The following is a 27,914-nucleotide window of genomic DNA, read 5'->3' on the forward strand; positions in this document are numbered from 1 at the left end:
CTACTTGGTGCCAAAATAATAAAAAAAACAGGAAAAGGCTTAGGTACTAGATCCAGACAATGCAGAATTTGCATGTTTAGTAAATGTAGTTACTCACATATACAACTGAGAGGGGTCCACTGTATCGGTTAGTCTTAATGCCAAGGAGATACTTTAATTGAGAAGTAAAAACATGAACTGCAGCAGCAGTAGTAAATCCTCGCACCAGAGGCTCCGTTAGATAGATGGCTACAAATCCAAATCGAAGGAGACCTAAGCACAACTAATGAAGAAGAGAAATATTAACCACGTGACTCCGCTGTAGCCTGAACATCAGCACTATATAGCAGACAGGCCACAGGACACCTCTTCTTACATCGATGTCCAAGCCAGATCAGGCAAACCTGAACTTGGCCTTTCTAAAGCCACAGTTCAGTAAGCAGCCATCAATGCACCAAATCTTCCATGCCACTGGCAGGTGCAATGGGGGATATGGGTAAACATATGCGTTTGTATGCATTTATGGACAGATTAGAGAACATCAGGTTGAGTTCTTCGATTGGGATAGGAAAAAATGAAAGGGGGGAGGTCCCATTTTTCCCAGTCAAGCCAAGATGCCAGACGCTTGCCTCCAATGCATCCCTCCCCGCTTCTGTTACGTAGCTGCCACAAAGCAGCCTGTATTCTACACAGTGCAGTGCTGAAGCACAAGTGTATTGACAGGGGATCCACCATGACCAGCACCCCTTGCAACTGCAAGTCTAGCAGCAGCATCTGAACTTGCCCTTACAGCAAACTGCAAGCACATACCTGGATAATTCCTGAAAGAAAGGCGAGAGTCACAGCTACCTGTACCCTCTTGGCATCCCTAGGATGGTAATATTCAAGGGAATCTGTAACATTAGTAGAATTATAGCCTACAGAAATCATTTCATCAGGCACTTGTCTCACAGCAACACCACCAACCATCATACTAATTACAGCAAAGGTACCTGAAATAAGAGGGAGAAGAAAATAATTGGTTAAAATCCTGGTGGGTTTTTCTTTTAGGAAGGTGCTTCTTATGAAGAGATGTGTGTAATTCAACTATAATAGAGTTTTCTACCTAAATATTGTATTTTTTAGTCCCAAAATCTGCTCCAGTACTCAGCACCATTAAAGCTAGTTAGATGGTGAACATACACCTCTACAGTAAGTAAACACCATCATTTTTTTCTATCTGTCCTGGTTTCAGCTGGGATATAGAGTTAATTTTCTTCCTAGTAGCTGGTATAGTGCTGTGTTTTGGATGTAGTATGAGAATAATGTGGTAACACACTGATGTTTCAGTTGTTGCTAAGTAGTGCTTACACCAGTCAAGGCCTTTTTGGCTTCCCCTGCTCTGCCAGGTGCACAAGAAGCTGGGAGGGGGCACAGCCAGGACAGCTGACCCAAACTGGCCAAAGGGCTATTCCATACCATATGGCATCATGCTCAGTATAGAAACTGGGGGGAGTTGGCTGGGGAGCAGCAATCGCTGCTTGGGGATGGGCTGGGCATCGGTCAGTGGGTGGTGAGCAATTCCATTGTGCATCACCTGTTTTGTACATTCTTTTATCATTGTTATTATTATTATTTCCTCTTCCTCTGTTGTCCTATTAAACTGTCTTTATCTCAACCCATGGGTTTTAGGTTTTTTTTTCCTGATTCTCTCCCCCATCCCACCGCAGGGAGCGGGGGGAGGGTGAGCGAGTGGCTGTGTGGTGCTTAGTTGCTGACTGGGTTTAAACCATGACACTATCTCAGTTTCTATTATGCAAATTAAAGATTCATCCTGGCCCCACAGACAGTTGACTGTAGCGATGAAATTATAGTTCAGGAGTTCACAGCACACATTTCTGGATCTAATCCAATAAAAGATGCTCTTGTATTCCTTCCTAAGTAGGATGGATAAATTAACAATTAAAAATACTGCTGATGTTTTACACATTTGTGTTTCTCCTATTCACTTAAATTTGAGTTTATGGAAAACAACTAAACTTTCTATTTCTCCAATTTTATTTTTTACAACTTTATTAAACACACGCACACACACAGACTTTCAGTTATCCATACAGATATACCTATTGATATGTGCTTGGAGGTTCCAAAAAAAGTATATAGAAAGACAGGATAAAATGAAGAATATAGGCCAAATACTGGGGGAACAGCTGCCAGCAAAGCATAGGCTAAACCTAGAAAAAAGACACAAATATGTATGTTAGGCAAACAACAAAAAGAAACCATCTGAAGCAAAAGGATTTAAGCCTACTAAAACTGAACTCACCTAATAGGAAATCTAGTGACACATCACAGGTTTAAAAAACAAGAAGTCTTGCAGGGAATACTCTTTAATATGTATAATACTGTAGGGCAGTGCCTAGAAACCTGATGGTTTGAGTCAGGAAACCAGAAGTCTCTAATTACAGGCACTGCAGTTGTGTGCGTGTGTGTTTGTGTGTACATCTGAGCACCTGTGCACTCGCTGTTTTGCCTTTGTGGCTGGAAGTACTTCTTAATAGCCAACAAACTTTGTTATTTTTGTTTTCATCTGTCAAATAATGTAATTTGAAACACCCAAAACCCCATAACCAGGGGGATACGTTTGGTTTTTTTCTCCTCCTTTTCTCATCAGACATGGTCTTCATGGTAATCTATGACTGATTAAACACTTCCCTCCTCCCTCACCCCAGAACAAGTGGGATGATGTAACAGTTTATGTTTCCGCAAAACATGCTCCAAAATGTAAAATAAGCAGAGAATCATTGTTTACAATCTGTAAGATCATAGGCCTTATACAGTCTGGTGTTATTCCCAAAAATGAAGTCCTTTTTGTTATTAAGCCCTGTCCAGTTCCATGCAGTGGAAGTGCATTCCACACCATTCCGATTTGTAGGGGGGACTGGCAAGCACGGCAATGGAGCTGTGGGGGAATAGCTCTAAGGGACGCCAGGGAGGGACACCTCCCATGGTGCTCCTCTGCGTGACTGAGCGTGTGCTTATCACGGGATCAGGCTCACAAGCAAATCTGTGCACCACATTATATGGTGTGTAACTTCCCCAAGCAGTTCCAGCAAAATCAGTAGTTCTACATGGCTTGCGTTCATGAGAGTTAGACACCAGAACGGAACAAAGGGGCCTCGAGAAGAAAACACTGTACCCTGGCTTGGCTTGGTTCTCCACTTCACCTTTGCAACTGCAGACTCATGACACCTTGACACCTAAGGAGGCTGTGTGTTCTTACCACACTTGGGCAGACTGGTCCAAGTCAGGACTGAAAAGCTCAACAACCCAGTGCAAATTACAAGATGAAGCAATGGTTCACCCACCATGGAGAGCTGGTGACAGTTGAAAACACCTCTCCCTATTAATTTATTTTTAAATTGAGAGACAAAGCATCAGGTTACAACGAAAGAACAAAAACAGGAAGGGATCTTCTGTGTCATCCAAGACTCTTGCGCAGTGTAATAGCTCACATGGCCTTGCTCATGCCCTAAGCAATGTCTGAGTCCTAACCAAGAATTCATATTCCTATCAGAACTGGACTGATGATACCATTTATTCTGTTGCAGCAATGAGCTTTTCATTAAGTACTTCTGAAACTCACCCCACATATATTCTCTGCCCCAGGGGCTACCTCTCATGCCAAGAGTATCAGCAGAACACCCTGTACTGTAACAGCCTGGCCTTTAATATGGTGATGAACTTAACAGTACAAGTGACCAGAACTGAAAACCAGCGGTTTCAAAACAGGGAGGGTGGGTCTGTGTGAACTTCCTGATCTGAACACCCTTTTATTCCTTTTCATTTGTACTGGCGTTTTTAAAGGCTGTCTGTGCCAAGGAAATAAAGAGATGTTGACATGACAGGAGTTCATAGCTTAAACACCTTGGTCATTGTAGTTCTTCCTGGAATTATTTCCAGGCTTCTTTGAACTCCTGCTTGCTATAATTGCATCCATTCCAGAAAAATAAGAGTTTAACTTTTGTCTTTTTAGAAAGGGAAAGATTAGGAGCAGTTTAAGGGCATGTCTGCAGTCACCGAAGGAAATAATAATGTTTAGTTTAAAAAAAAGTCACAAAGTTAAGTATAAAGTTCACTGCTGACCACTTGAATTCTAGTGTCCTTATCTGGTCATCACATAAACTGTGTTTCAGTATACAACTGGTAATGTTTGTGTCTAGTATATGACAGATTTGCCTGACAGTTAACCACATTACTTATCAGTTTAAGATTAAGTTGATGTTTACATTTGTGTAAGAAAAAATATCCTTAATTATAAAAAATTGCACAAAACTGGGAAGCTACAGAAATAAAGAAGTCTAAGACTAAGTTAGGATATTCCATTGCTTTAACGGGTTACCACCTATTAAAGTATAGGCTTCTTGGATTTACAAATTAATTCTTCAGACTTGCCTCAGCCTAAAGTAGAATGAGTGAGGTGGAAATATGAAATAAGCCAAAATGCAAGTAAACTTATATATGCTTAATTACATTACCCTTAGCATGAGGACTCCTCTGGACTGGGCTCTGCACAAATTCAAGAATTCCCTCTACTCCAAGACCTCCTGGGGAAATCTACTGGGACTGTGGCAGCTGTCATGAAGCTGCCATTCCCAGAGCAGTGATGGCACCCCATAATGATACTGCTGTAAAAATGCTGTCACTTTATAACCCCATGGCAGTTCTGAAACTGAGGACAGTAAGGTGTCAGGCTGAACAAAAGATTCCAGTGGTTCAGTCACCAAAAGCTGAACAGAACTGTGAACACTGGCTTACTCTTCATCTTGCACAGAGCCTGCTTCTGCTTCAGGACCAGGCTCCACTTGGGGTGAAACTTCCAAGTAATTTAATAGAAATTCCACAGATTTGCAGTCTTGTTATAGAAGATACTTTTGATTTATTTCCACCATGTAAATCATTGCCCACTACTATGGTTCCAGCTTAAACTGGTGACTTCTAGCCATAAGAGAAAGAGTGACCAGCCTGATTTCCTGCACGTTCTTCTCTGGTTGAATTTAGTTTGGTTACTTTGCAACAGTTGCTCTCCTGAAACATTATGTCTATACGTCTATTAGATGCTGCTACCCTCTGTAGGGAATTTGCTACAATTTTCAGGATGATGAGATCAGAAAATAAATGGGTACATTCAGCAAAGGTTTAGACATGCACTTAAACTGTGAAAAGTTGTTCTGTCATCAAGAGCTCTTGGTACTGATCAGAGAGGTAAGCTTCTTTCAGAGTTTGCTGCGTATCACTGACTTGCAGTTTTAAGGGAGTCATCATTATGGGCTGGTGTGCAGAATGCTGTACTGATCTTCATACACACATCTGAAATACACATCCTATTCTCACAAGCACCTGTTCAGGAAGGCAAGCACTACCATAAAAGTACACACAGAAAAAGCAAAGAAGAGGATAAATAAATCCAGAGAGATACTCACCTTGAGGAAGCTGCATAACCCCTGTGCTTATACCTGAGATAATGTCTCCTAATAAGTATTCCTTCACTGGGTAACGGGGAAGCCATTTTAAAATTGGTAAGAAACTGTAAAGATGAGACTTGGCTTTCTTGGAAGAACAACTGAAAATACAATGCACAAAAGTTAGACATTAGCAGGGAACAAACGGGTCGAAAAAATTGTCTTTTATCCCTATGCAGGGAAACAGCTCCATTAAAGGCAGGCTCAGACCCCTGATGACAGTAATTTCTGGACAAAGCTTAAGCACAAACAACTACGGCTCCAGTTAATTTAGCCCTTTATCACACGTTGGTTGCTGTTTACAAACCATATGGAACTGGAGAAGAGAATCACAGTCTTGTGAGGCTGGAGGTCAGTGGGAAGTAAAACTGTTGAAGTCCATGCACAATTGAGCAGTCACACAACACTTTGCTGAGATCATTCCTAGTAACCATCCCTTGAGGATAACTTGATTTCTGATAGCAATTTTCACTCGGAGTACGTTGCAATGCTTTTCCTATTTTTATTTACTATTTGCATGCTTTATGGTTTCTTGATTATAACGTTTTATATTATTATGCTGCTTTTTTTTTAAAAACTATTATTTTACTAATGCTTGTTACTATCCCTGGTACTGATAGGCTAACTTTAAGGCTATTTGAGAACATAACCCTTCTTTACCCTGAAAGGAAAGGCACTGAAGCCAGCAACACTGATCCTTGTGTCCCTTAGCAGAGTTATTAATCTTTTGAAACCCTGACTCATGAAAAATGAACAGAGCCAGGAAACAAATATCTCTATCCAGTACTGCCATGCATCATACTTTGATTGTACTGTGGTAAGAAAGTTTAACCTTGGGTAAAAATATAGCACTGGGATCACATAAATGCTTTTCTGTGTAGGGGAACTGCAAGAGAACTGCAGAGATTTGTTAACATTTCTGAATTCTCATGGGACTAAGTTGCATAGCGAAGAAGCTTATTGCTACAAGTGAGAGAAGAACTAGAGTCATTCACACTTCTCCATGTTTAATTAAACAGACTGAATCACAAGAAGTCATAGCTCAGGAGGATTTTGATCCACACATTTTTTTATTCAGGACAGATAAGTTTTTTGAGGTGGAATTAGGTGCCATTACCATTAGAATGGTCATTCTATTAACCAAAACAAATCTCCAAATGTCAAATCATGTGAACAGGAATATTTTACAGACAAGCGGTCAGGCAGAAATCATTTGTTGTCTTGCAGAACAAGGTTCTAGCAAGAAATTGGATCAACTCTGCAAACGAAGCATGGATAAATGTAAAGCTAATGAGAACTTAACTAGAATAAGTTTCTCTTCATTATCTTCTGGTACCACAGAGCAAGAGTTGCACAGTTAAAGACATTTCCTGTCTAACCAGATGATACTTAGATTCCAAGGCAGTTAGTTAAAAGCTACAGAATGCCTCTATTAAGTCCTTATTAGACTAATAATTGAGATTTCCACACAGCTGTCATACATCTCCATTCTTCTTCCTTGAAAGGATCATGTGAAACACAAATTTGGCCGTAAGTATTTCCACATAAAAAGGACAGATATTTTTCTGGGTCATATGAATTCATGTGACATGATTTGACTAATACTTCACATTCCTATGCTGCATATTTTTCCTTTGCACTTTGTTGAAGGCGATTCAACTAATTTATCCAACATTTTCTAAAATAGTTATATATTAACATATAAACACACATATACAACTTCATCACAGTCTTGCTGAATAATCAAAGTAGAACTAGTGCTTTTATCTTTTAGGTTTCTTTGAAGAGATTACCAGCTATGTGCATGAATCAATTAAGAATTAGAATATTTCTAACCAATAAAATAAAGATAAGACAAAAAACCCTACCGACAAGAATGTGCAATCTTCTGCCTTAAAGTCTGAGGTGTTCTCTCTCGTCTGTGCAGCCATCCTTGCAAGAGCTCTTGGTTATATATTGGTCTCTCCACACAATACCTCTGGGTTTGCTCAAGACATGCTTCAGGTTCTTGAGCATGTTCCATAGTTGATCTCACAGAGCAGAAGCCAAGGAAGAACAGTTGCAAAGTCTCCACTGAAAAACCTGGTTGCAGACAAAATAAGTTTGGTTACTTTTTTAACCTCGGATTTGGCATTTCCTTTCAAAGAATGTATTTTGACAAGTTAGAGACAAGAACTGTGAATGCAGTTTAAAAGCACTAATTAGATAGTCTGTAACAGCAGCAAGTAAATAAAACACACTCATTATCTTTACTATATGGAAGCCATTAATTTATGCTTCTCCTAGGTGAAGAAAGCTTTTGCATTAATTACTCTGTAAATAATTGCACAAACAAAATTGGAAGGTTATATTCATGCTTATCTGGATTTTCCTTCCTCAGTTTTTAAAGGAAACGTCGGTGTCAAAGGGAGATTACTTTATTGCTGAGTTACTTCCTGCTTACTCACAAACTGTCACGTCTATCTCCAAAAGACAGAACTCCAATTTTAACACTGAGAAAGCCACTTCTTTCTTCCAGATAGCAAGTTGCTTCCTGCATCCATCGACCTTTCTCCTCTGTTTCAGAGGCTTCTTTTTCCAGACAGTATCTCAAGGATGAACAATTCACTACTTTCAAAAAGTTATTCTTTTGATGGATGTGCCACTTACTGCTATTCTCAGTCCTGTGCCCACTAAAACAGGAGTCAGGAGACGTACACAATTTTAAAACTAGCCAGAAGGTTTGTAAACATCTATTCGTCTGTCTGATTCAGTTCCATAAACATCTTAACATGTTTAGGAGATACGCTGTTAATTCCTTTGCCCCGTGTTGGCTGCTTCTAGAAATATGGCACAAGAGACATAACTCCAAATTATGAGCAAAATGACAGGACTGCTATACCGTTAAGCAGAGATGCTGGCTAGCACTACATTTGATGACAGAACGTGAGTGCAACAGGAAACAGAGCCATAATTGTGAACAAGGGCCTTGGGCTCAAGTCCAGCGAGTCACTTAAGCATGTGTTTGCCTTCAACCCAGGGAGCTAACCCAGAGGTGTTTAGTTTTTAGCTGTACATCAATACTTTCCTAGAAAAGGGTTACCACACAGAAATAAAACAAATTGCTACCTAAACACTCAGACAAAGCTAACCAAGATTGGTCCAATGTTCTGATTCAGCAAATACAGTCTACCCAGCAGCAGAATACTAATATTGCTACCTAAGCCTTCAGTCTGATGAAGGTGCTGGAATTTTCCACTTGGGCCTCTCTGTTCTCTATCTCCTAGGACAGACAACACAGCCTAGCATCTCTTCAGTTCTCATTATTTCGTAAGCAACATTTTCCCTACATAGTCAGTCACAAAAGGATATTTTTACTGAAATTATAATTTTTATTTACACCACATTCAAGATTTACTTCAGCTTTATCACATGAAATAAGACATCTAAAACTTGTTTGTAAGAACAGTATCATATCAAGGGTACTATCAGAGCTTGTTACCTTTGTACTCCTGAAACACATCTGAAGATTCTTTTACATCTTTCCATAGTATCAATTCACCGAGAAGCCTCAATGACATTTTGTGAACTGTTTTCTCGTGTTATTGTTTAGCAAATTGTAACTCTCAGCATTACAATTTTTTTCCCCCTACCTGCAGATTTTGATCTGGTCAACATTAGAATAGGATTGTTCTACCAGCAATTCCCATCTGAGCAGCCCGCTGGCTTTTTTCTCACCTCCATATTATCACATGTATCTTATTTCATATTTACAGCAATGCCGTCCATACTGAGGTATACGTTTGGCCACTAACATCTAGCATTTTTTTTCCACGTCAATGTCTACCTACCCACAAATACCACTTCCTACTTCACATCTTGCCCTGTCACAGACAGTGAGCTACCCATGAATCGTAGCGTATTAACTTCTGCCCAGTGAAACTGAAACTTCAACCACCCTACTGTCTGCTGGAAGAGCAACACAGCAGGGCACAAGCAATCCAGGAGCCTTCTGAGGTGCAGTGATGATAGCTTCCTGCCAACAGGTGATGGAGGAGCTGACAAGGAGACATCCTCTGCTGGACCTGATGCTTATGAAAAAGGAAAAACTGGTCAGGTATATAAAGCCTGAGGGCAGCCTTGGCTGCAGTGACCATGAGATGGTGGAGTTCAAGATCCTGAGAGAAACAAGACATATAGCAGGCTTACAACCCCAGACTTCAGGAGAGCAGACTTTGGCCTGTTCAGAGACCTGCTTAGAAGAATCCCATGTGACATGGTCCTGAAGAGAAGAAGGGTTCAGGAAAGTTGGCAGATTTTCAAGGATTACCTCCTCCAGACTCAAGAATGGTCCACCCCAAGTAACAGGAATTCAGGCAAGAGTGGTAGGAGGCCTGTGTAGATGAACGAGGAGCTCCTGACAAAACTCATATATGAAAAAGAAGCATATGAGAGGCGGCAGCAAGGACAGATGACGCAGGAAGAATATAGAGACACTTCAAGCATGCAGAGACAGAGTTAGGAAAGCCAAAGTCCACCTGGAGCTGAATCTGGAGAAGGACATGAATGGCAACAAGAAGGGCTTCTACAGGTATATCAGCAGCAAAAGCAAGACTATAGAAAATGTGGGCCCTCTACTGAAAGCAGTGATTGAAAAGGTGACAAAGGACATAGTGAAAGATGAGCTTTGCCTCAGTCTTTAGTGGTAAGATCAGCCTTCAGCAATTCCAGCCCCTGAGATCAGTGGGGAAGTCTGGAGAAAGGAAAACGTAAATCAATGGAAAAGGATCAGGTAAGGAAACATTTAAATAGATTGGACATACACAAGTCCATGGGACCTGACAGGAGACACCCATGAGGACTGAGGAAGCTGGCCAGTGTCATTGCAAGGACACTCTCAATTATCTTTGAAAGGTCATGACAACTGGGGAGGTTCCTAAGGACTGGAAGGAACCCAATGTCACTCCCACTTTCAAGACAGGTAAGAAGAAGGTCCTAGAGAACTACAGGCTGGTCAGCCACACCTTGATCTCTGGGAAGGTGATGGAATGAGTAACCCTGGAAATAATTTTCAAACATGTTAAGGACAAGAAGGTGATTGAGAGTAGTCAGCACAGATTTATGAGGGAAAAAAATCATGCCTCATCGACTTAATAGGCTTTTATGATAAGATGACTAGTTTGGTGGAAAAGGGAACATCAGTGACACTCTATCTTGTATTTTTCAAGGCTTTGTAAGACTTTGTCTCCCATAGCATCCTCAAAGACAAGCTGATGACATATGGGTTAGCTAAACAGACAGTGAGGTAGGTGGACAGAAAACTAGCTGAACTGCTAGGCTCAAAGGGTTGTGATTAGCAGCATTAAGTCCAGCTGGAGGTCAGTCACTTCTGGAGTACCCCCAGCTGTTGATACCTTGGGCCAATATCATTTAATATATTAATTAATGACCCCGATGATAGGACAGAGTGCACCTTCTGCAAGCTTGCAGATAATACAAAACTGAAGAGAGTGGTTAATGCACCAGATGGCTATGCTGTCATTCAGAAATACCTTGACAGGCTGGACATATGAGCAGACAGGAAGCTCATGGAGTTCAACACAGGGAAACACAAAGTCCTGCACCTGGGAGAAATAGCCCCATGCAACAGTAAACGCTGGGGATTCAATCATCTGGAAAGTGGCTGTGCAGAAAAAGACCTGTGGGTTCCTGGTGGACAAAAAATTTGAACATAAGCCAGCAATGTGTCCTTCTGGCAAAGAAGGCCAGCAGCATCCCAGGCTGCGTTAGGCAGAGCATAGCCAGCAGGCTGGGGGAGGAGGTTCTGGGCTCCCCAGTGCAAGAAAGACACGGGCATCCTGGAGAGGATCTAGCAAAGGGCCACAAAGGTGATTAAGAAATTGGAGCACCTGACATATGAGGAGTGGCTGAGAAAGCTGGAATTGTTCAGCCTGGAGAGGGGAGGAAGGAGGAAGGAAATCGTATCAATGGATATAAATACCTGACGCAGCAGAGAGTAAATAGGCAATGGGCACAAACTGAAATACAAGAAACTCTGTTTAAACATAAGGACAAAAAAATTCCTGTAAGCATGATCAAACACTGGAACGGGTTGCCCACAGAGGTTGTGGAGTTTCCATCCTTGGAGATATTCATAACCTGATTGGACGTGGTTTGGAGCAACCTCATCTAGGTGACCCTGCTTGAGCAGGGGGGTTGTACTCCAAAGGTCCCTTCAAGCCTCAACCATTCTGTGATTCCATAATGGTCCCTTCCATCATTGTTCACATAGAATGTATCTTTTCCGGTAATTAATTGGTGTGTTCTGGCAACATCAGCCTCATTTACCAATTAAGAAGCAATGTTAATCAGTCTTAAACAGAAAACCCACTCAAACAAATCAGAACAAACAAAAACTACAGCTGCATGCAAAAGGCACAAACCAAATCAGTTCAGAGGCTTGGTTTTGGCCAAACTGTTCCAATAAAATGAGAATATAATATAAAAACATTTCTATCCAAGGTTTTAAAAACATGCACCCCTTCTTCCTGTTCCAAAAGACACTGCAACACAAAACAGCCCCCCGCTAACGCCAAACAATTCAGGTCCTGACTGGGATACGTACTTTCCACATTCAAATTTGTTAAGCTTCAAGTAGATTGGTTAATATTTGGAAGAGCCACACAAGTTTGTAAGGTAAATCTAGACATGGAGAGGTCTTAAGATCTCCAGTTCCCTTCTCATTTCTGTACACACACCCAGACTCTTCCAGCTACTATGAGGATGTACAGAACAACAGAAGTTCAGTCTTGCCTCTGTTTGTCATGGTGAAATAAATGATACAGATGTATTTGACTAACTGAACAGGGCTCAACTCTACATCAGTTATCCAGATGATGGCAAGTGTTAGTCTGAAATACTACCAGAGGTCACAACCTAAGGTTCACCATTACTCAGTCTGAAGGTTTTTAAACTGTAGATTGAGCATTTCTGATTCTGTTTGAACAAGGAAGTTATACTGCACTGAATCATGAGAACCATCTAACACAAAAGTAAACCTGAGGGAGGATACGATAGGATCTTGTGTTTAGCTATGGTTCACAGCAGATACCTGAACATGCCATTAAAAGAGATCCTAAATATACCACAAAACTATAGAGTTTTGTGAGAACAAAAATTTTATGTTTTTATGAGAACAAATCACATGCCATTAAAAGAGATCCTAAATATACCACAAAACTATAGTTGGATGCATCATTTTCTGTATTTCATGTCATAGAATCATAGAATGTTTTGGGTTGGAAAGGACCTTAAAGATCATCTAGTTCCAACACCCCTGCCATGGTCAGGGACACCTTCCACTAGACCAGATTGCTCAAAGCCCCATCCAACCTGGCCTTGAACACTTCCAGGGATGGGGCATCCACAACTTCTCTGGGCAACCTGTTCCAGTGCCTCACCACCTCATAGGGAAGAATTTTTTCCTTTAATCTAAATCTACCCTCTTTCAGTTTAAAGCCATTAGCCCTTGTCCTATCACTACATTCCCTTGTAAAATGTCCCCCTCCAGCTTTCTTGTAGGCCCCCTTCAAGTACTGGAAGGCTGCTATAAGGTTTTCCCGGAGCCTTCTGTTGTCCAGGCTGAACAACCCTAACTCTCTCAGCCTTTCTTCACAGGAGAAGTGCTCCAGCCCTCTAATCATTTTTGTGGCCGTCCTCTGGACCTGCTCCAACAGGTCCATGTCTTTCCTGTGCTGAGGACTCCAGAGCTGGATGCAGTACTCCAGGTGGGGTCTCACCAGAGCGGAGTAGGGGGGCAGAATCACCTCTCTCGACCTGCTGGCCACGCTTCTTTTGATGCAGCCCAGGATACGGTTGGCTTTCTGGGTTGCAAGTGCACATTGCCAGGTCACGTTGAGCTTCTCATCAACCAACACCCCCAAATCCTTCTCCTCAGGGCTGCTCTCAATCCATTCTCCGCCCAGCCTGTAGTTGTGCTTGGGATTGCCTCGACCCATGTGCAGGACCTTGCACTTGGCCTTGTTAAACTTAATGAGGTGACGTGTCATGTCATCACCTTCACCTTAACAGCCCTGCATAACCATATTCTCTGATGATCATTTTGAATACTAAGCTGTAGATAATACAATAAAGATGAAAGTCTTTAATACCATCCATCTCTTTTGCAAAAGCACACACAGAACAAGGATTAAGATGCTTGTGTTTACAACAGGTGATATGCATTGCCCATAGAGTAGCAAAATAGCAGCATTTCGTGACCAATTGAAGTGTCTCTCCAAGTGTTTGCCGAATCGCAGTATGACAAACTACCAACAGAGATATCCAAGGCTTGGAAATTCAGCCTTGCCCTTCACTCCCAGCATGCTCAAGGAAGAGCAAAAGCAGGTACTGTCATTTTCATGAAGACAAAGCTTACCGCTATGATTTCTGAAAAATCCCAGACCTTTAGCCAAAGGAAGAAAAAGGCAATCTCTGGGCATCTGAGTCTTAATTAATAGTGGAATACTGCTCTTGGACAACCTTTGAACTTCATTGCAAGAATAAAATTAAAAAGCTATAAGATAATAAATAAATACCTATAACTGCCATTAATCTTATCAGCCAGACAATAATTGAGCTGAAGTAGTTAAAAGCTGTATGCAAAAGACTTAAGAGTTGGCGATTCTTTATCTGACTGATAAAGGCCTGTCTTATGTCTTTACTGCTATTATCAAATTGAAGGCGTTAAAGAAAAAAAAAGTGAAGTAAACATCAATTTATAACACTACCACTAATAATTAAGTACTTTCTCTTATCAATCTTAGATGATAAAGGAGGGCTGCCATTCTTTATCTGACTGATAAAGGCCTGTCTTATGTCTTTATTATAAAATTAAAGGCGTTAAAAAAAAAGTGAAGTAAACATCAATTTATAACACTACCACTAATCATTAAGTACTTTCTCTTCCCAATCTTAGACAATAAAGGAGGGCTGTCAAGCCATCTACACTGATCCTTGTAGAGGACAATAATTTTTGATCCAGTCCATATGAATTAGAATGCTGCCATAAAATGTATAAGGATCATGATTTGGCTGCTGTTCCTTAGATTCAAAATATGACTATGGGGGGAAATAAACCCCAGAAGCTGGAGACATGAAGAATAGAGTACTGTGTGACTATTGCAGCTTTAATAGGCTTATAATTACAAAATAGGGCACTTTTGCTCTTAACCTTGTTAATCTAACCTGAATGCATCTGAACTACCTAATGCAACAGGGGGAATCAGTAGCAGATCCATTGAATTGCCTGTTTTAAAACAGCAGAAAACCTTTCTTCTGGTAGCTAACCACAGAGTTGCTTTAAATAGTAGAAAAGCATGGGTAGACAGTACTAGTACAGCATTATAGTAGAAAAACGCATCTGTGCTGGGGAATTCCAAGTTTGATCATGAACTGCAAAGTCTATGAAGTATTTTGTATCTTTAAGCTTACAAATACAGGTGACTGCCATCAACCAAAGGGCTGGTGGAAATACTGCCACTCTATGTAAAATATGTTCTTCCAAATGTACACTGAAAAGCAGAGTTATTGCAAGGTCTGTTCCTACCGTCTGAAGAGGCTGGACACAAAAACTGAGGCAATTTTAGGAACCGCATGTTCTCTCATTTATTTCTTTCCTCTCTGGCCTCATTCCCCAGTGCCCTATGCCGTTCCACTTATCACCTTGAGTGGTACGTATAAAATTAGATGAAGCTGGAACTGAAGTTTTTTTAAAACAAGCACAAAGCTGTAAAAATGGGTGGGGTCATAAGGAATGCATTCCCCTAGTTTTCTTGGACTGCGCTTATCGTCCTCATTCCTCCTCCACTACTTCCACTAAATCCACTAATGAATAGATTGTTTAGACTTGTAGCCTTCATGTAAAGCTTCACAAATTTAGAAATAACTTGTGAAGCAAACAGAATTTTCCTTGTATAGGTCCTAAGCTAAGAAATGCACTCCAGGAGTGAACCTTTGGGAAAAAAATAAAAAAACAAAACATAAAAATCAGGACCTTGAATTCCTATGCAGCTTTTAGACAGGCAAAATTTCCACTCTACTCCACATAGAAAGGCAAGATGGCTACATAAACCATGTTGGGTTGTGTGATAAAAGCTCCTCTGCACGCCCACAGAGTTACTCAGAGGGGCAACGGCAGGACAGAGAGCCTGGATAATACCCTGCTGGGCTATGCCCAGGTCCATCACAGGAGCTATCAGCTCATCAAAGGCTCATCTCCACCAGTCCAGAGCAGCACAGGAGGCTCAGCTATGGGACCACGGAAGTCCCTGCCAGCTCTGGGTGTGAAAGCATCCGTGTATCTCTAAGAGTAAGAGCACGGGAGGGGCAGCTACTGAGGCCTGGGAAGTCCTGGCCACCCATGTGTGTGTGTGCTTGTGATGGTCTGTACCAGCAAACGGAGTGGGGCTACGGCCTTGAGGGCTCATACGCCCAGCTGCCAGGAACTGGGGAGACTGAGATGCAGGAGACTGAGTGTCTGAGCCCAGTTGCTGGAGGGATCCACCTGGTACATACATAACGTGTATGTGTGTATACCTCCATATATGTATATATATTCTCACTATTGGACCTCCATCCTGCTTAGCCAGAGAGGGAAGGAGGATGAGGCTGTCAGTGTTGCCTGTCTAATCTGTGTGATTTGCCAGGTATATAAGTAAATATGTTGTGTATATGTGTTCTGTGTGTGTGTGCCTGCTGGGAATACATCTTCAGCCTTGATACTGGTTGGGTATCATATGATAACTGGGGATATGGATAGTCAGCAGCTGCCTCACCTTCCTTGGGCTGTTGGATTCAGTATGATATATTTTCCTCTAATAAACTGATCTTATCCACTGAAAAGAGAATAATAACAACATGTGAGGCACAGAGATCCTTGTCTCAGAAAATGGTAACAAATTAGACCTATATAGAAAAAAGATTATGTAAACTGATAAGGGGTACTTGATATTTCATGTTCTGTGCCAAAAAATACTGTAGCCTCTAAAGATTTACTCCATGGACTAATGAATTCATTAGTATCTTAATGGTATCTCTTATCAACCAGCAATCTTATGTTTGTTTTCAACAAGACAATGTTTTGGGAACCTGTTATGACGACTGAGCTGTTTAATCAATTCCACATAAGACAAATACCTGGAACACTTTGAGCAGCAGAGCACTGGTCTCCTTCCCTCTCAGATATAGATAAGAGATGGCTTCTGTTTCCAGTGCAAACACGTTGGTGACCATGAAAACCCATGGGAATATGATCATTCTTATTCCTTCTTTTTGTGACTTTAGTGACCTTGGGTCTGAATCTGCCATCCTCACCCCTTTTGAAATCCAAAAGCAGTAGCTAGTGATAGTGGGATCAGATAAGTTAATCAGAATGGTACCATGGCCGATAACCCCTTTGTCATGCTTAAGCCAACTGATAAGGATGTACACCCCCTCAGAGACAGGTAATCATTAGCTACCTTCATTTTTCCACGGGCAATCCACTGCCAAAAACTTTGTTGGAGCAGTCTTCATTGTAAAGCTCCAGTTGATGATCAGAGGAGAGAACATAAATCAAGATCATGCATACACACCAAGCTAACTCAGAATAATTTCTACAGTTCATGTGACCTCAGTGCACCAATGACCTCCAGCACCTGGTTCCTCTTTTCTGGCAAAGTGGAACAAGCAGACACCAAACAAGTGTCTGTGCCAAAGGGAGAAGTTACATGATGCACTTCTTCAGCAGAGAAGCCACCAGAAGAGCCCTCCTCCTCTGTACCTGCTTCATGAACCCTGTTTACACACATCACTAACCTCTCAAGTGCTGCATCAAGCTAAAAATAAACTAAACAAAAAAAAAAGCAGAAGGTTGTTATTTATAACCAGAATCATTTCAGTCATCATGTTTAACGTGCAAACCTCTCAAGTCACAGGGGAAGATGAAGGATACTAAAACACAGTGTGGTCACATGAAGAAATGACTGGGGTGGGGGGAGGGAAGAAGAGGGGGTTTAGGATGGGATTATAAATTTATATTCCAGTTTCACTGCTGAAAACAAGGCATGAAGTAACTATCTTACTCAATTAATACGAGGTTTGGAAATGTCTCCAAGGATCCTCTATGAGGCTCTCTTCCTAACAGTTTCTGAAAGGATTTGCCCCTCTGCAGAACAGGCTACAGCCATTGCCATGCCTGAAGAAATTCCTGAAGAACTGTTGCTTCTGACAAAGCCAACAAAGAACTTCAGCATAGGGCAGACCCTCTCTGGGAAAGCAGTAACAATAACTATTTATCTAAGCTGCAACTCTCTTCCTGCTAGTTTTGAGAAAGAAGTTGAACTTCCCTATCCATGTTAGGATCTGCATTTGGAAGAAACATTTCATTCTTGGCAGCTACTTTATAACACACGTTTTCTGTGTATATCTTTTGTGCACCAAGTATCAAACCAAAACCTACATGAGCAGTGAGTAGGATGTGACTTGTGACAGATCCTGTCCCCATTTACGCAACTGCTACTTGGTTAAGATTATATTATCCAAGTGATAGCGTTTTCCTGTCTCCTATGTACATAAGGCTGTTGCTTCATGTTCTGAAGGTGATTGCCAGCCAGGGGGAATGACCTTCCTCAACATCTTGATGCCAAGAGACAGCCCTGGGCCTGTTCTTAACTATACAAGTAAAAAGACTAACCTTTATACAGCTGAAGAAATGACTCCACAATCCCAAACAGAGCAATCAAATAAGATGGACAGTATACAGAAATTGCTTTGGACCAACACTAGTTACTGGTTGGTGCTGAACATATGAATATGTTGAAGGTTCTATGCTACAGAGTACAAGAATGATAAAACAACCTACCAGGCTCATGTCCTTGCAGTTATACTTTAATTTTACTAGGCTATTGAAGCACAGGACTTTCAGATGTGTTGTTCAGGTCTTCATAAATCAGTGGCATTTATTAGGTAGAACTGAAGATATGTATATTCTGTGAAGAGCTCTAAGAGATTAGTGGTGTTCATCATCCAAGCATGCAGTAAAACTAAGAATCCACCTACCAAAACATCATCTATACCAGATCTGTAAAGACATCAGCCACAGAATTTAGTTCAAACAAGTCTGTAGGGGCACAGAGTTCTCCAACTGACTCTTTAAGTGTGTTTGGCAGAACAGCCCAGCATGAATGGATTCCTGCAACAGCTAACACTAAAACAAGGTGCCATAACGAAGGAACTGAAAGAGCAACAAGGGTGTCTGGGCTGAGGATCATCAAATGAAATTAAGAAAGGTTCATTGAGTAATTTTCTGGTGACTTCTTGCAGGAACCTTCCTTCCACAGAAACACATATGCAAAAGAAACAAATGCCACCAGAAAGTAAGGGAAAAGAAAATCAGACTCACTACATCTGTAACAAATTAAAGACTCAGGTCACCTGTTCAGCTATATGGACAAATACAGCACCATCTATAGCACTGCAATGCCATAGTGAAAAAAGATCATAAGCATCAATTTTAAACATGAAACTGGCAAAGAAATAAAAACAGAAACACATAATACAGAACTGAAAACAAGAAAACAAGAAGTATGGTGCAAAATTCCAATTTGGAACACTGAAATGGACCAGAGACAGAAGATAAAGAAACAGTAAACCTGAAAGAAATAGGGAGAGCTTAGAAAACAGTGTTATGTCAAAGCTGTGTAGCTATGGCACTAACCTAGTAAAGCAGGAGATGCAGGCTTAAATCCCAACATGCTGAAGCGGTAATTGAACTCAGGTCTAGCTTATTCTGGGAAAGGACTTTAACCATGTTATGCCATAAAGTTATGACAGCAGCAGCAAAACATCAGTATTTAGAGAAGATATTACAGATGCCTGTATCCATGAAAGAGCTGTGGTTTTGTTCCTGCAATGACTCTTCAGACATGCCTCTTCAGACATGCCTGAGCTTAGCAGAGCTCTGTGAGAACAGGAACAGGCAGTTCCCTGTGGGCACCTCTGAGTAGCAATCCAAGTTTTCTCCTGGATGGTATATGTTTTGAGTTTTGAATTCTGCTCCATGAAAACCAGGTGCCCAAAACTGAAATTTTGTAATGCCTAATCAGCTCGATCCTTAATTTGATCTGGCCCTACTAGACTGAACTCTAACAAGGATGTTTCAAATGACAGAGACTGCAATCTTTGATTTGGATTGGAAAAGTCTGTCCATGCTTGAGTTATGAGAGGTTTTCTGATGAGTTCTCAAAACTCTCAGACATGCCTCAGAACCTGATTTCCATAAAATAAATGAAAATGAACAATTTTACCTTAGCTCTAGCCCAGTCTAGGTGTCAGAATGTCAGGTTTTAAATTAATAGATTAAAATCTATTAATTAGCTAAAAAAAAAAACCCAACCCAAAACACCCACAAGAATGCAAACAAAATTGGACATACAAAATGGTAGGCAACAGTCAAAGTAGATCAGCAAAACTTGATCCACTGCCTGTGCAAAACTGGTAAGAATTCTACAGTGAAAGCTGGAGAAAGAGAGACTCCACCCAGGCAGTGAAAATACAGATTCATTGTCAAAAAACTCCCAAGAAGGCAATCACACTATCGTTTGTCACATGGAAGGTCTTCCCAGCTTGCTACTGCACAAAACAAAAGAAACAGTTAAAGCAACTTTGAGAATAGTAGTCCAAGTTCCCCCATAGGCCAGTTATTCATATATGTACTCTTATGATCATTAATAAAAATCTAAATCTTATTAATGCAAAACCCATTCAACTGCCTGCACAAACTTACAGCCATACCTTCATACCCATGGAAATACTGGACATCGCCTGTTTGTCTGCAGCTTTCTCATTACCCGGGCACATGGAAAATAACTACAAGACCTGGACTTCACTGCTGCTTATACTTCTGAAGAGCAAAAAGCTACAGATAACTACCTATAAAATAATAGCAATGGCAAGTCTTGTAGGCATATTAAGAAATACTATCAAGAAGGACTATCAAGAAATACTATCTATCAGGACAACATTATGCTGGCTAACAGATATAGGGAAGGAAGCACATCAGTATAAGGAAGGTACTTAATTCATTAAACTTAACTGGGAAATCAATAGGCTAATTTGAGCTTGAGAATTTTAGCTTCAGCATGGTCTTCTTGTGCTAAAAGTTATAGATCTACCAAATGATCAGACAGAAAAATACGTGCTTTAGAAAACCAGTTCTTATGGAAAATTATATCAGCAATGAAATAGAAGAAAAAATAGCAGTCAGCAGTTCATCTTCATCAGATTCAGAAGGAAGTAAACACTTGATCATGGGGAAATGCATGAGATGCCAAAAGACCCTTGTGTAAAGCTATTCAGAAAAAAGTGACTAGTATAAAGAAATGAGGGAACCCACGAAAGCTATTGAAACTTGAGTTGTGAATTAAAGCAACCCGTTTCAATGTTGGAGAGAAGATGGCATAATTAGTAGACACGAACGAAAGACTTTCTGGCTTTCTACCCATGTGCTAATGCTAGCATGGGAAGAATGGATGGCTGAAGTAACACAAGCTCTTCCTAGGAATTTTGCATACTCTGATTTAATCATCAAATTAACATCTAATGTACAGGCACAGATAAAGTGTCATTGTAATTTCATTATTCTTTGAGATCCACTGTCATTCCATTATTCAGCTAAAGGTCTGACACTACCACATAGGACAACAGTTTGAGGAACTGCCTTGATACATTTAAGAAGTTGCTAGGACAGTTACCATAATGTAAATGCTTCAGTCACTGTGTATTCAAACTGGGAACTAGGGGACAATGATAGATTAAGCCTTAATAGCTGCCAATTAAATCAGACATCGTTTGGGTCTAATTATTTCTGTTTGCAGCCCAATCCTGTCATGTTTACAATATTACTTGTAGCTGCTACTACCACACTGACCTCTAGCTTGGTAACAACTGGCATAACCAAAGTTAAAGCTGAGCAAACCAGCATGGCTAGGACAGCCTGCATAGGGGAGTGCTAATGCAGAGAAAACATGGAACAAAAAACCCCCACCAAAATGTAGAATGAAGGCTTGCCTTCTCCAGGGGAAAACTTCCTCAAGACACAAAAAAAGCAGCAGTCTCCAGCGTCATGAATTCCTTTGTAGCTCCCCAGCAGGGTTGACTTTAGCAGATGATCAGGCAAACCAAGAGGGGCAGAGGAGCTCAAAGGACTCTGTGCTTCTCTAGGCAACCCAGGGCCTGCATAAAAGTCTGGGTCACATTTACAGAGGCTACAGCTACAGTCCAAATAAATAGTAGTTTAAGACAATAATGGTCTGTCTGTACTATAATAATAGTCAAAGCTGATAAACACATGTTCAGTTCTTCTTTCTCAAGTTATTAGCAAAAGAACAACGGTATTGCAGCCACGTGCTAGATCTGTGCCTCAGTATTGCATGATTTTAGTGTCATGTTAAATAATAAATATTCGAAAACCACATGGGAAGTTGGTTAAGTTCTAGAAACATTGCATCCTTGGGGACAGACTACTATACCTATGATGAGCTGTGTCCTAAAGATATGATTTGAACCACAGTAATGGACTAGAAACTCCAAACAAAAGGCAATACTTGATGGCTGTTTAATGCCCCAAGTCTTAAGATCTGATGGCTGAACCCAAGAGAGCACTTCAGTAAGCACTCAGCCTAGAAAACTGGGTTCAGTTTGTTGCAGAGGCTAAAGACTTCACCATTTCCTAGGCCCTTTTCCCCCAGGATCATGCTCAGCCATCTTCACTTTTTTTTTATTGTAAGTATGTCAGCCTTTAAGCAAACTTACCCTACAGAGTTTGTACAGTATAATCAAAAAACCACATCAGCTCTGGACAGATTACTTAGGCAGAGGAAATACTGTTTAGTGATCAGAACCCAAGCCTGGAAGTAGCAGCAGGTATTTTTCTTATTGGACTTAGAGCTTCCCTTCACTGAAATGTGATTCTGGTTATAACTCAGTATTGCCCCAGCTCCCCCCACAAATATACCTTTAAGTGTTGTGAAGCTTTTAGCATGGGACTGCTCAGTTTAAAGCCCTCAAGTCTATACAAGGGGGTATATGCTATTTGAAATGAATATGCTTTATCAGCTACTAACAGCAGCTTTGCATGGGTGAAACTCCATTCTCTCCCTATACCCTTTCCCTGTTTCATTTCAGAGATGTTTCACAGTACACTGCAAGACAATTAATAAAATACTTCAGTTCAGGAATACTGCTAAATGCAGAACTGGAACACCTATCATGTCCTGAGAAGGCTTGGAATTACCATACACCAAGTATTTCAAAATGTGATTACTGCCACTTGAGGAAGGCCAATATGAGAGTTGATCCCCACAGAGTTAATTCAGTGCAAGTCACCTACATGTGCTTGCTTCTGACACTGTACAGTTAATTACCTTAGTTTTTCCATTTCTACAGCAGCTAGAAAAGTAACATCTTATGAAAATTCTGTAATATAAATCAAGACACCTGTTAACCCAGAATATATTCTACTGCACATTTAGTAGAAGACATTTTAAAAGTCTGTCTGAAAGTTTTAGTCTTCCTTTGTGAAAGCTTCGGCCAAAAAAATTCCAGTGGCCAGACCCTTGTTAAGACTGTCAGTCATCCCCATCCAAACCAATGCTGTGCAACTGTGTTACTGTGAGAGAGATGAAGAATTATGAGTGTACATTCTGCTGAGTCATCAGCAGAAATAATGACAGTACTTTTATATTTTTGTTTCTTTTTCTTACTACTGGACTATCTCTAAACGCCTGCTAGCCATTTGGGTTATTCGAAGTTTTGGAGCATCCTGAAAACAGCTTTCAACCATATTTCAGTGTTCATTTAAAAGTTTTGCAATAGCAGCATGGGCACCAGCACATCAAATTTAAGCCTACTTACATTTCTGGCTGGCTTTTCCTGGTTGCTTTCACTGATCCCTTCTAAGAGGTTCAAAGTGTTCCCACTGTTTGCAGACCAGAAGTTGAAAAATACTGACATAGGGAAAGCCACAATCTTATTCTTTGCCAGAAAATTGGGGGGGGGGGGGGGGGGGAGGAAATAGTTCAATCAAGGTTTTGGAAAGGTTTTGAAGATCTTTGGGTCGAAGCTATTAACAAAGCACAAAGCAGTTATTTCTTGTTATTACAAGACTTCTCAGACAGTCGCTCTGACCTAAACTGAGAGCCTGGAGCTTAAAGTCAGAGGGTTGCAGTCACTAGACGAGGAAATGACTGATCTCTCAACCTTCCTCTGGTTTCCCCTTTCATTTTTCTTTTGCAAGTTAGCCCAGGGTTTTTGCGTGTATCTTACAGTTACTAGCAGCGTGGGTGCTGTTTGCTGCCCGCGCAACCTCTGAGCTTTAAGGAGCGCGTTAAGTAGAGGGGCGCAGACCAGCCCGGCTGCCTGGGCAAGGCGCCGAGGCGAGCACCGCGGTCACAAGCGCCTTTTAAACCGCTCCTGTCGCCCACGAAGCTCCGGCATCTCCGCCGGGGCCCGGCAGGGAGGGCGCGGGGTGAGGAGCCAGGGGCCGGCGGGGAGAGGGGGCGAAGGGAACAGGGAAGGCACGGTGAGAAGCGGGAGCGCCGTGCGAGAACCCCCTTCCCCCCCCAGGCCAGCCCCCCGGCCCGGGATGACCGAGCTGGAGCCGCAGGCACCGGGAGAGCGCGACCCCGACCCGGCGCTCCTCACGGCGAGGCTCGCCCCCTCAGGAGGGACTCCTCAGGAGGGACCCCTCCGCGGCCGGCCCCGCACGCCGCGCTCACCTGCGCCAGACCCGCCGGCGCTCCGCTCACCTCCAGGCGCTGCCTCCTTCCAGCCCGGCGGCGACTCACCCGCGACGGCGGCCGCCTACCGCCTCCTCTCCGCGCCCAAGGTGAGCGCTAGGGGTGCGGGGCGGGCGGCGGCGGGCCGCCAGCCCCCGCCTCCTCCCCTGCCGGCCGAGGGCGAGCGCGGGTGCGGCTGGGACTCGTAGTCCCCCCCGCAGCCCCCGCCGGGGCCTACAAGTCCCAGAATGCCGCGGGGCGGTGCGCGCCCCTGCCTGCGGCGCCGTTGCGGCCGTTACCGGCGCGGTGGCGGCCGCGGCGGCGGGGGGTGCCGCTGCGACCTGCCTGGGCCAGCGCCCAGGGTGTAGCCGAGGTGTCACCCCCAGCCCTCCCTTTCGCTTATATATACACACGAAATACATAATTATAAATATAATTTATTTCTAATTTAAATATAAAAATATACCTGGGGAGCGTGGGGTTGGGCACTGGCTAGCAGTGACGCGATATACAGGCCTTGGCCTGGTTGTTTTGGTTGTGCTCGTGTGCACTGTGCTACAGTACAGAATCACAGAAGCGTATAGGTTGGAAAAGACCTTTAAGATCATCGAGTCCAACCGTAAACCTAACACTACCAAGACCACCACTACACCATGTCCCTAAGCACCTCATCCAAACGGCTTTTAAATACCTCCAGGGATGGCGACTCCACCACTTCCCTGGGCAGCCTGTTCCAATGCTTGACAACCCTTTCAGTGAAGTAAAATTTTCTAATATCCAGTCTAAACCTCCCCTGGTGCAACTTGAGGCCATTTCCTCTCGTCCTATCACTTGTTACCTGGGAGAAGAGACCGACCCCCACCTCTCTACAGCCTCCTTTCAGGTAGTTGTAGAGAGCAATAAGGTCTCCCCTCAGCCTCCTTTTCTCCAGGCTAAACAACCCCAGTTCCCTCACAGTTCCCAGTACGCCATGGTGTTTGTTGAATAAACCCCAGTTGGGTTGTCCTGAAATTCCAGTGAAGGAGCGTCAGGATTTATTGCCTAAAATTAATTTGAAAAAGCAGACACCAATGCTCTGTCCTTTAAGAAATGTGGTATATCCGTCAGGCATCAGACATGGACATGTGCCGGTCATGTAAATGAATGTAAAAATACACATTTCTGAAGGACTTCATGTTGATTGAACACTTTGAGAGACTTAGTTACAATTATTTTTCTTCTTCTATAATGAGGAGTGTATTTTTGCCACCTCTGCTGTCTGACAAACGCACTTGTCAGCCTGGGCCTCGGAGTGGTTGGTCTCACAAGTGACCGGATGTAGTTTCTTACTTATTTAGGCATGCAAAGGGTACATAGGTATCAATTTCCTTGTGAATACACAGGAATTAGTAATGAAATATCTTCACAGATCTCATCCTTCAGTCCTTGATTTATAAACCTTTTCCAACATAACAATAGCTCTCTCTCTCTTGCCCAGGAGAAAATGTTTTCCCACCTTTCAGATTCTTAGAGATTTGGTTTTGTATCTAGAGCTGGTAGGAAAAAAACATTTTGAAATTCTTATGCACTGAGACCACGAAAAAAATTGTAAAACTGGTGTCTACTGGAATGTATTATTTTGTAAACCTTAAAATGATTCCTTGACATGCTAGCCCTTGTTAGAGTTTAAGAGTAACTAAATAAAATTTAAATTAATTCAATCTGAAACACAGTACTTTAAATTTCAGTGTTGTCAAACTGAGAAATTTCAAGGTCAAAACATTTCAAAAGTTGCATTTTAAGTAAGGGGTTTGCTATAACTTGTTTTATCCAAAATAGGCTGTAACAATTTCAGAGTGATACATTAGATATGTGACATACATCAGACTTCATGTGGAATGGTGCTGGATGCCAGTGTTATACAGAACTGGGTAAATGGAGATACTTTGGTAAAGTATCAATTTTTGCAATTCGTATTTATTTATCCAAAAAGCTATTTTCTTCTGAACTTGGGCATCTGCAGCTTGTGTTAGAATTAATGACCTTATTAAGGTGTTGAGTCACCACTGTTGTATGAAATTCTGAAATGCTTTACTAAGCAGTAAAGCGTATATTGCAGTAACATGCCACAGACAGAGCTGTGCTTATACACCCTGCACAAATAGGAGGGAGAGGAGAAAGCCTGAAACAAACACGGGAATAGCACATTTCCTGCTAGAAAAGTCCACAAAGGTATAAATCATTTTGTATGTTACAGTAATCCAGTCCACACTGTGGATTATGTTACACTAATTGTGTCAATTGTTGCATTTAAATACATGAACTGAAACAGGTTTTAATTTCTTGTGCGCATTGTAGTGTGACCCACTGGGAAGGTTAATAGTTGTTTTTATTGCTTCTTTCCAGCATTGTCTAAAATGGTAAAAGATGCTTCAGTTCTTCAGCTCTGAGAGAAGGGCAGGGATTAATATAGTGCTGAACTCAGTAGGAACAAGATGAAAAGACGATTTTTGGTCAAAACAAAAAAAAGGGAGGGGAAGTTAATACAGAATAAACAATATGGTCAACTGGAGAGACTAAAAAAACTCCTGTGGAGGATAATTGGGGGAAATTAGTTAATGGCACACACACGGCTGGAGCTGTGTGATGACAGAGCCCAGTGTGAGCTTTGAGAGCTTGTCTGGCCCACAGGGGATGGAGCAGCAGGAGCCGTTGCTCTCCAGCAGCGTAAGGAAAGCTGTGAGGCACCATCAAAGGGCAGATCCAGCGCTCACAGCTGGTTAGAGCTCCAGTTGTTGGGCTGTTTTGTTCTCAACCTCCTCAAACAACTGCTGATAGTGAGTATGGGCTTGGGACCTAAGCTGAGGGACTGGGGAGTGCGGAGACTTCTGACACTTTTGGTTGTCTCATTGGTGTGGATGTCCCATACGGGACATCCCAAATTAGCAAACTGGGTCAGATGAGCTCCATCGACTGGATCACTCCCAGCTGCTCCCTAACTGCACTAGAGTTCTTCTAATAATGAGACAACTTTCTAGGGAGAAAAAAACCCTGAATATATTTGACCATGGAGTCTTATGCCAGTCCTAGAATGGGTTAAACCAGCTGCGTTAGTAAATTTGAGGTGGGTATTTCCAGACTGATGTGAAATGCGTTTAGATTTACAGGGATTTTCCCATTGGTTTTAGTGGCAGTTGGCTTGGTTCTCAAATTGCTCCTGTTAATTAGTTACTACCCACATCCTGTACAGATACATTAGTCATGTCAAGCTTTATAATTGTCCATAATAGCACAATTATTCTAGCAGAGGCCCAAACATTAGGACATTTTCTTTTTTACCATGAGAAGTTCCTTGGAAGTAGTTGAACTCAAATCCTTTAAAATGTCCCTTGAGAAGGGTGTGATTTTAAATGAGCTAAGTTGGGTGTCCAGTCATGAATATAAACCAGTTGAATGGCTTTGCACGTGCTGTTTCTAGCACACCTGGAGCAATACGGTATCAGCAGAAGGCTGGCGTGTATGTGCACAGTCAGTGTGCAGGGAAGGAGAGACCTGAGGCTATCAGCCAGCTCTCGTGGTGCCAGCAATAGCATCTTAATGCAGAAGTGGCCCCGAAACCTGTGACTGCGCAGTACCTCCCACAGTCCCACCTTTGGCCCAG

General features: G+C 42.0%; 1 protein-coding gene across 3 annotated transcripts in view; it reads right to left on the reverse strand.

The window, feature by feature from the left end:
* The window catches only part of SLC26A5 (solute carrier family 26 member 5), a 40,559-nt gene extending 16,111 nt beyond the window's left edge, over window positions 1-24,448 (reverse strand). The window contains exons 1-6 of one of the 3 annotated variants that reach the window (XM_072859187.1): window positions 24,305-24,448; window positions 7,349-7,562; window positions 5,442-5,581; window positions 2,082-2,192; window positions 790-971; window positions 98-262 (exon numbers count right to left, since the gene is read on the reverse strand). In XM_072859187.1, coding sequence (XP_072715288.1) covers window positions 98-262; window positions 790-971; window positions 2,082-2,192; window positions 5,442-5,581; window positions 7,349-7,503 — 753 coding nt within the window. In that variant the 5' untranslated portion in view covers window positions 7,504-7,562; window positions 24,305-24,448. Of the gene's footprint in view, window positions 1-97; window positions 263-789; window positions 972-2,081; window positions 2,193-5,441; window positions 5,582-7,348; window positions 7,563-23,411; window positions 23,476-24,274 lie in introns of those variants that run through there. The other 2 variants (XM_072859197.1, XM_072859206.1) reach the window with 2 other exon arrangements.
* Between the last annotated feature and the right edge of the window lie 3,466 nt (window positions 24,449-27,914).

Source organism: Ciconia boyciana, chromosome 1 (assembly GCF_034638445.1).
Source record: "Ciconia boyciana chromosome 1, ASM3463844v1, whole genome shotgun sequence".
NCBI lineage: Eukaryota > Metazoa > Chordata > Aves > Ciconiiformes > Ciconiidae > Ciconia > Ciconia boyciana.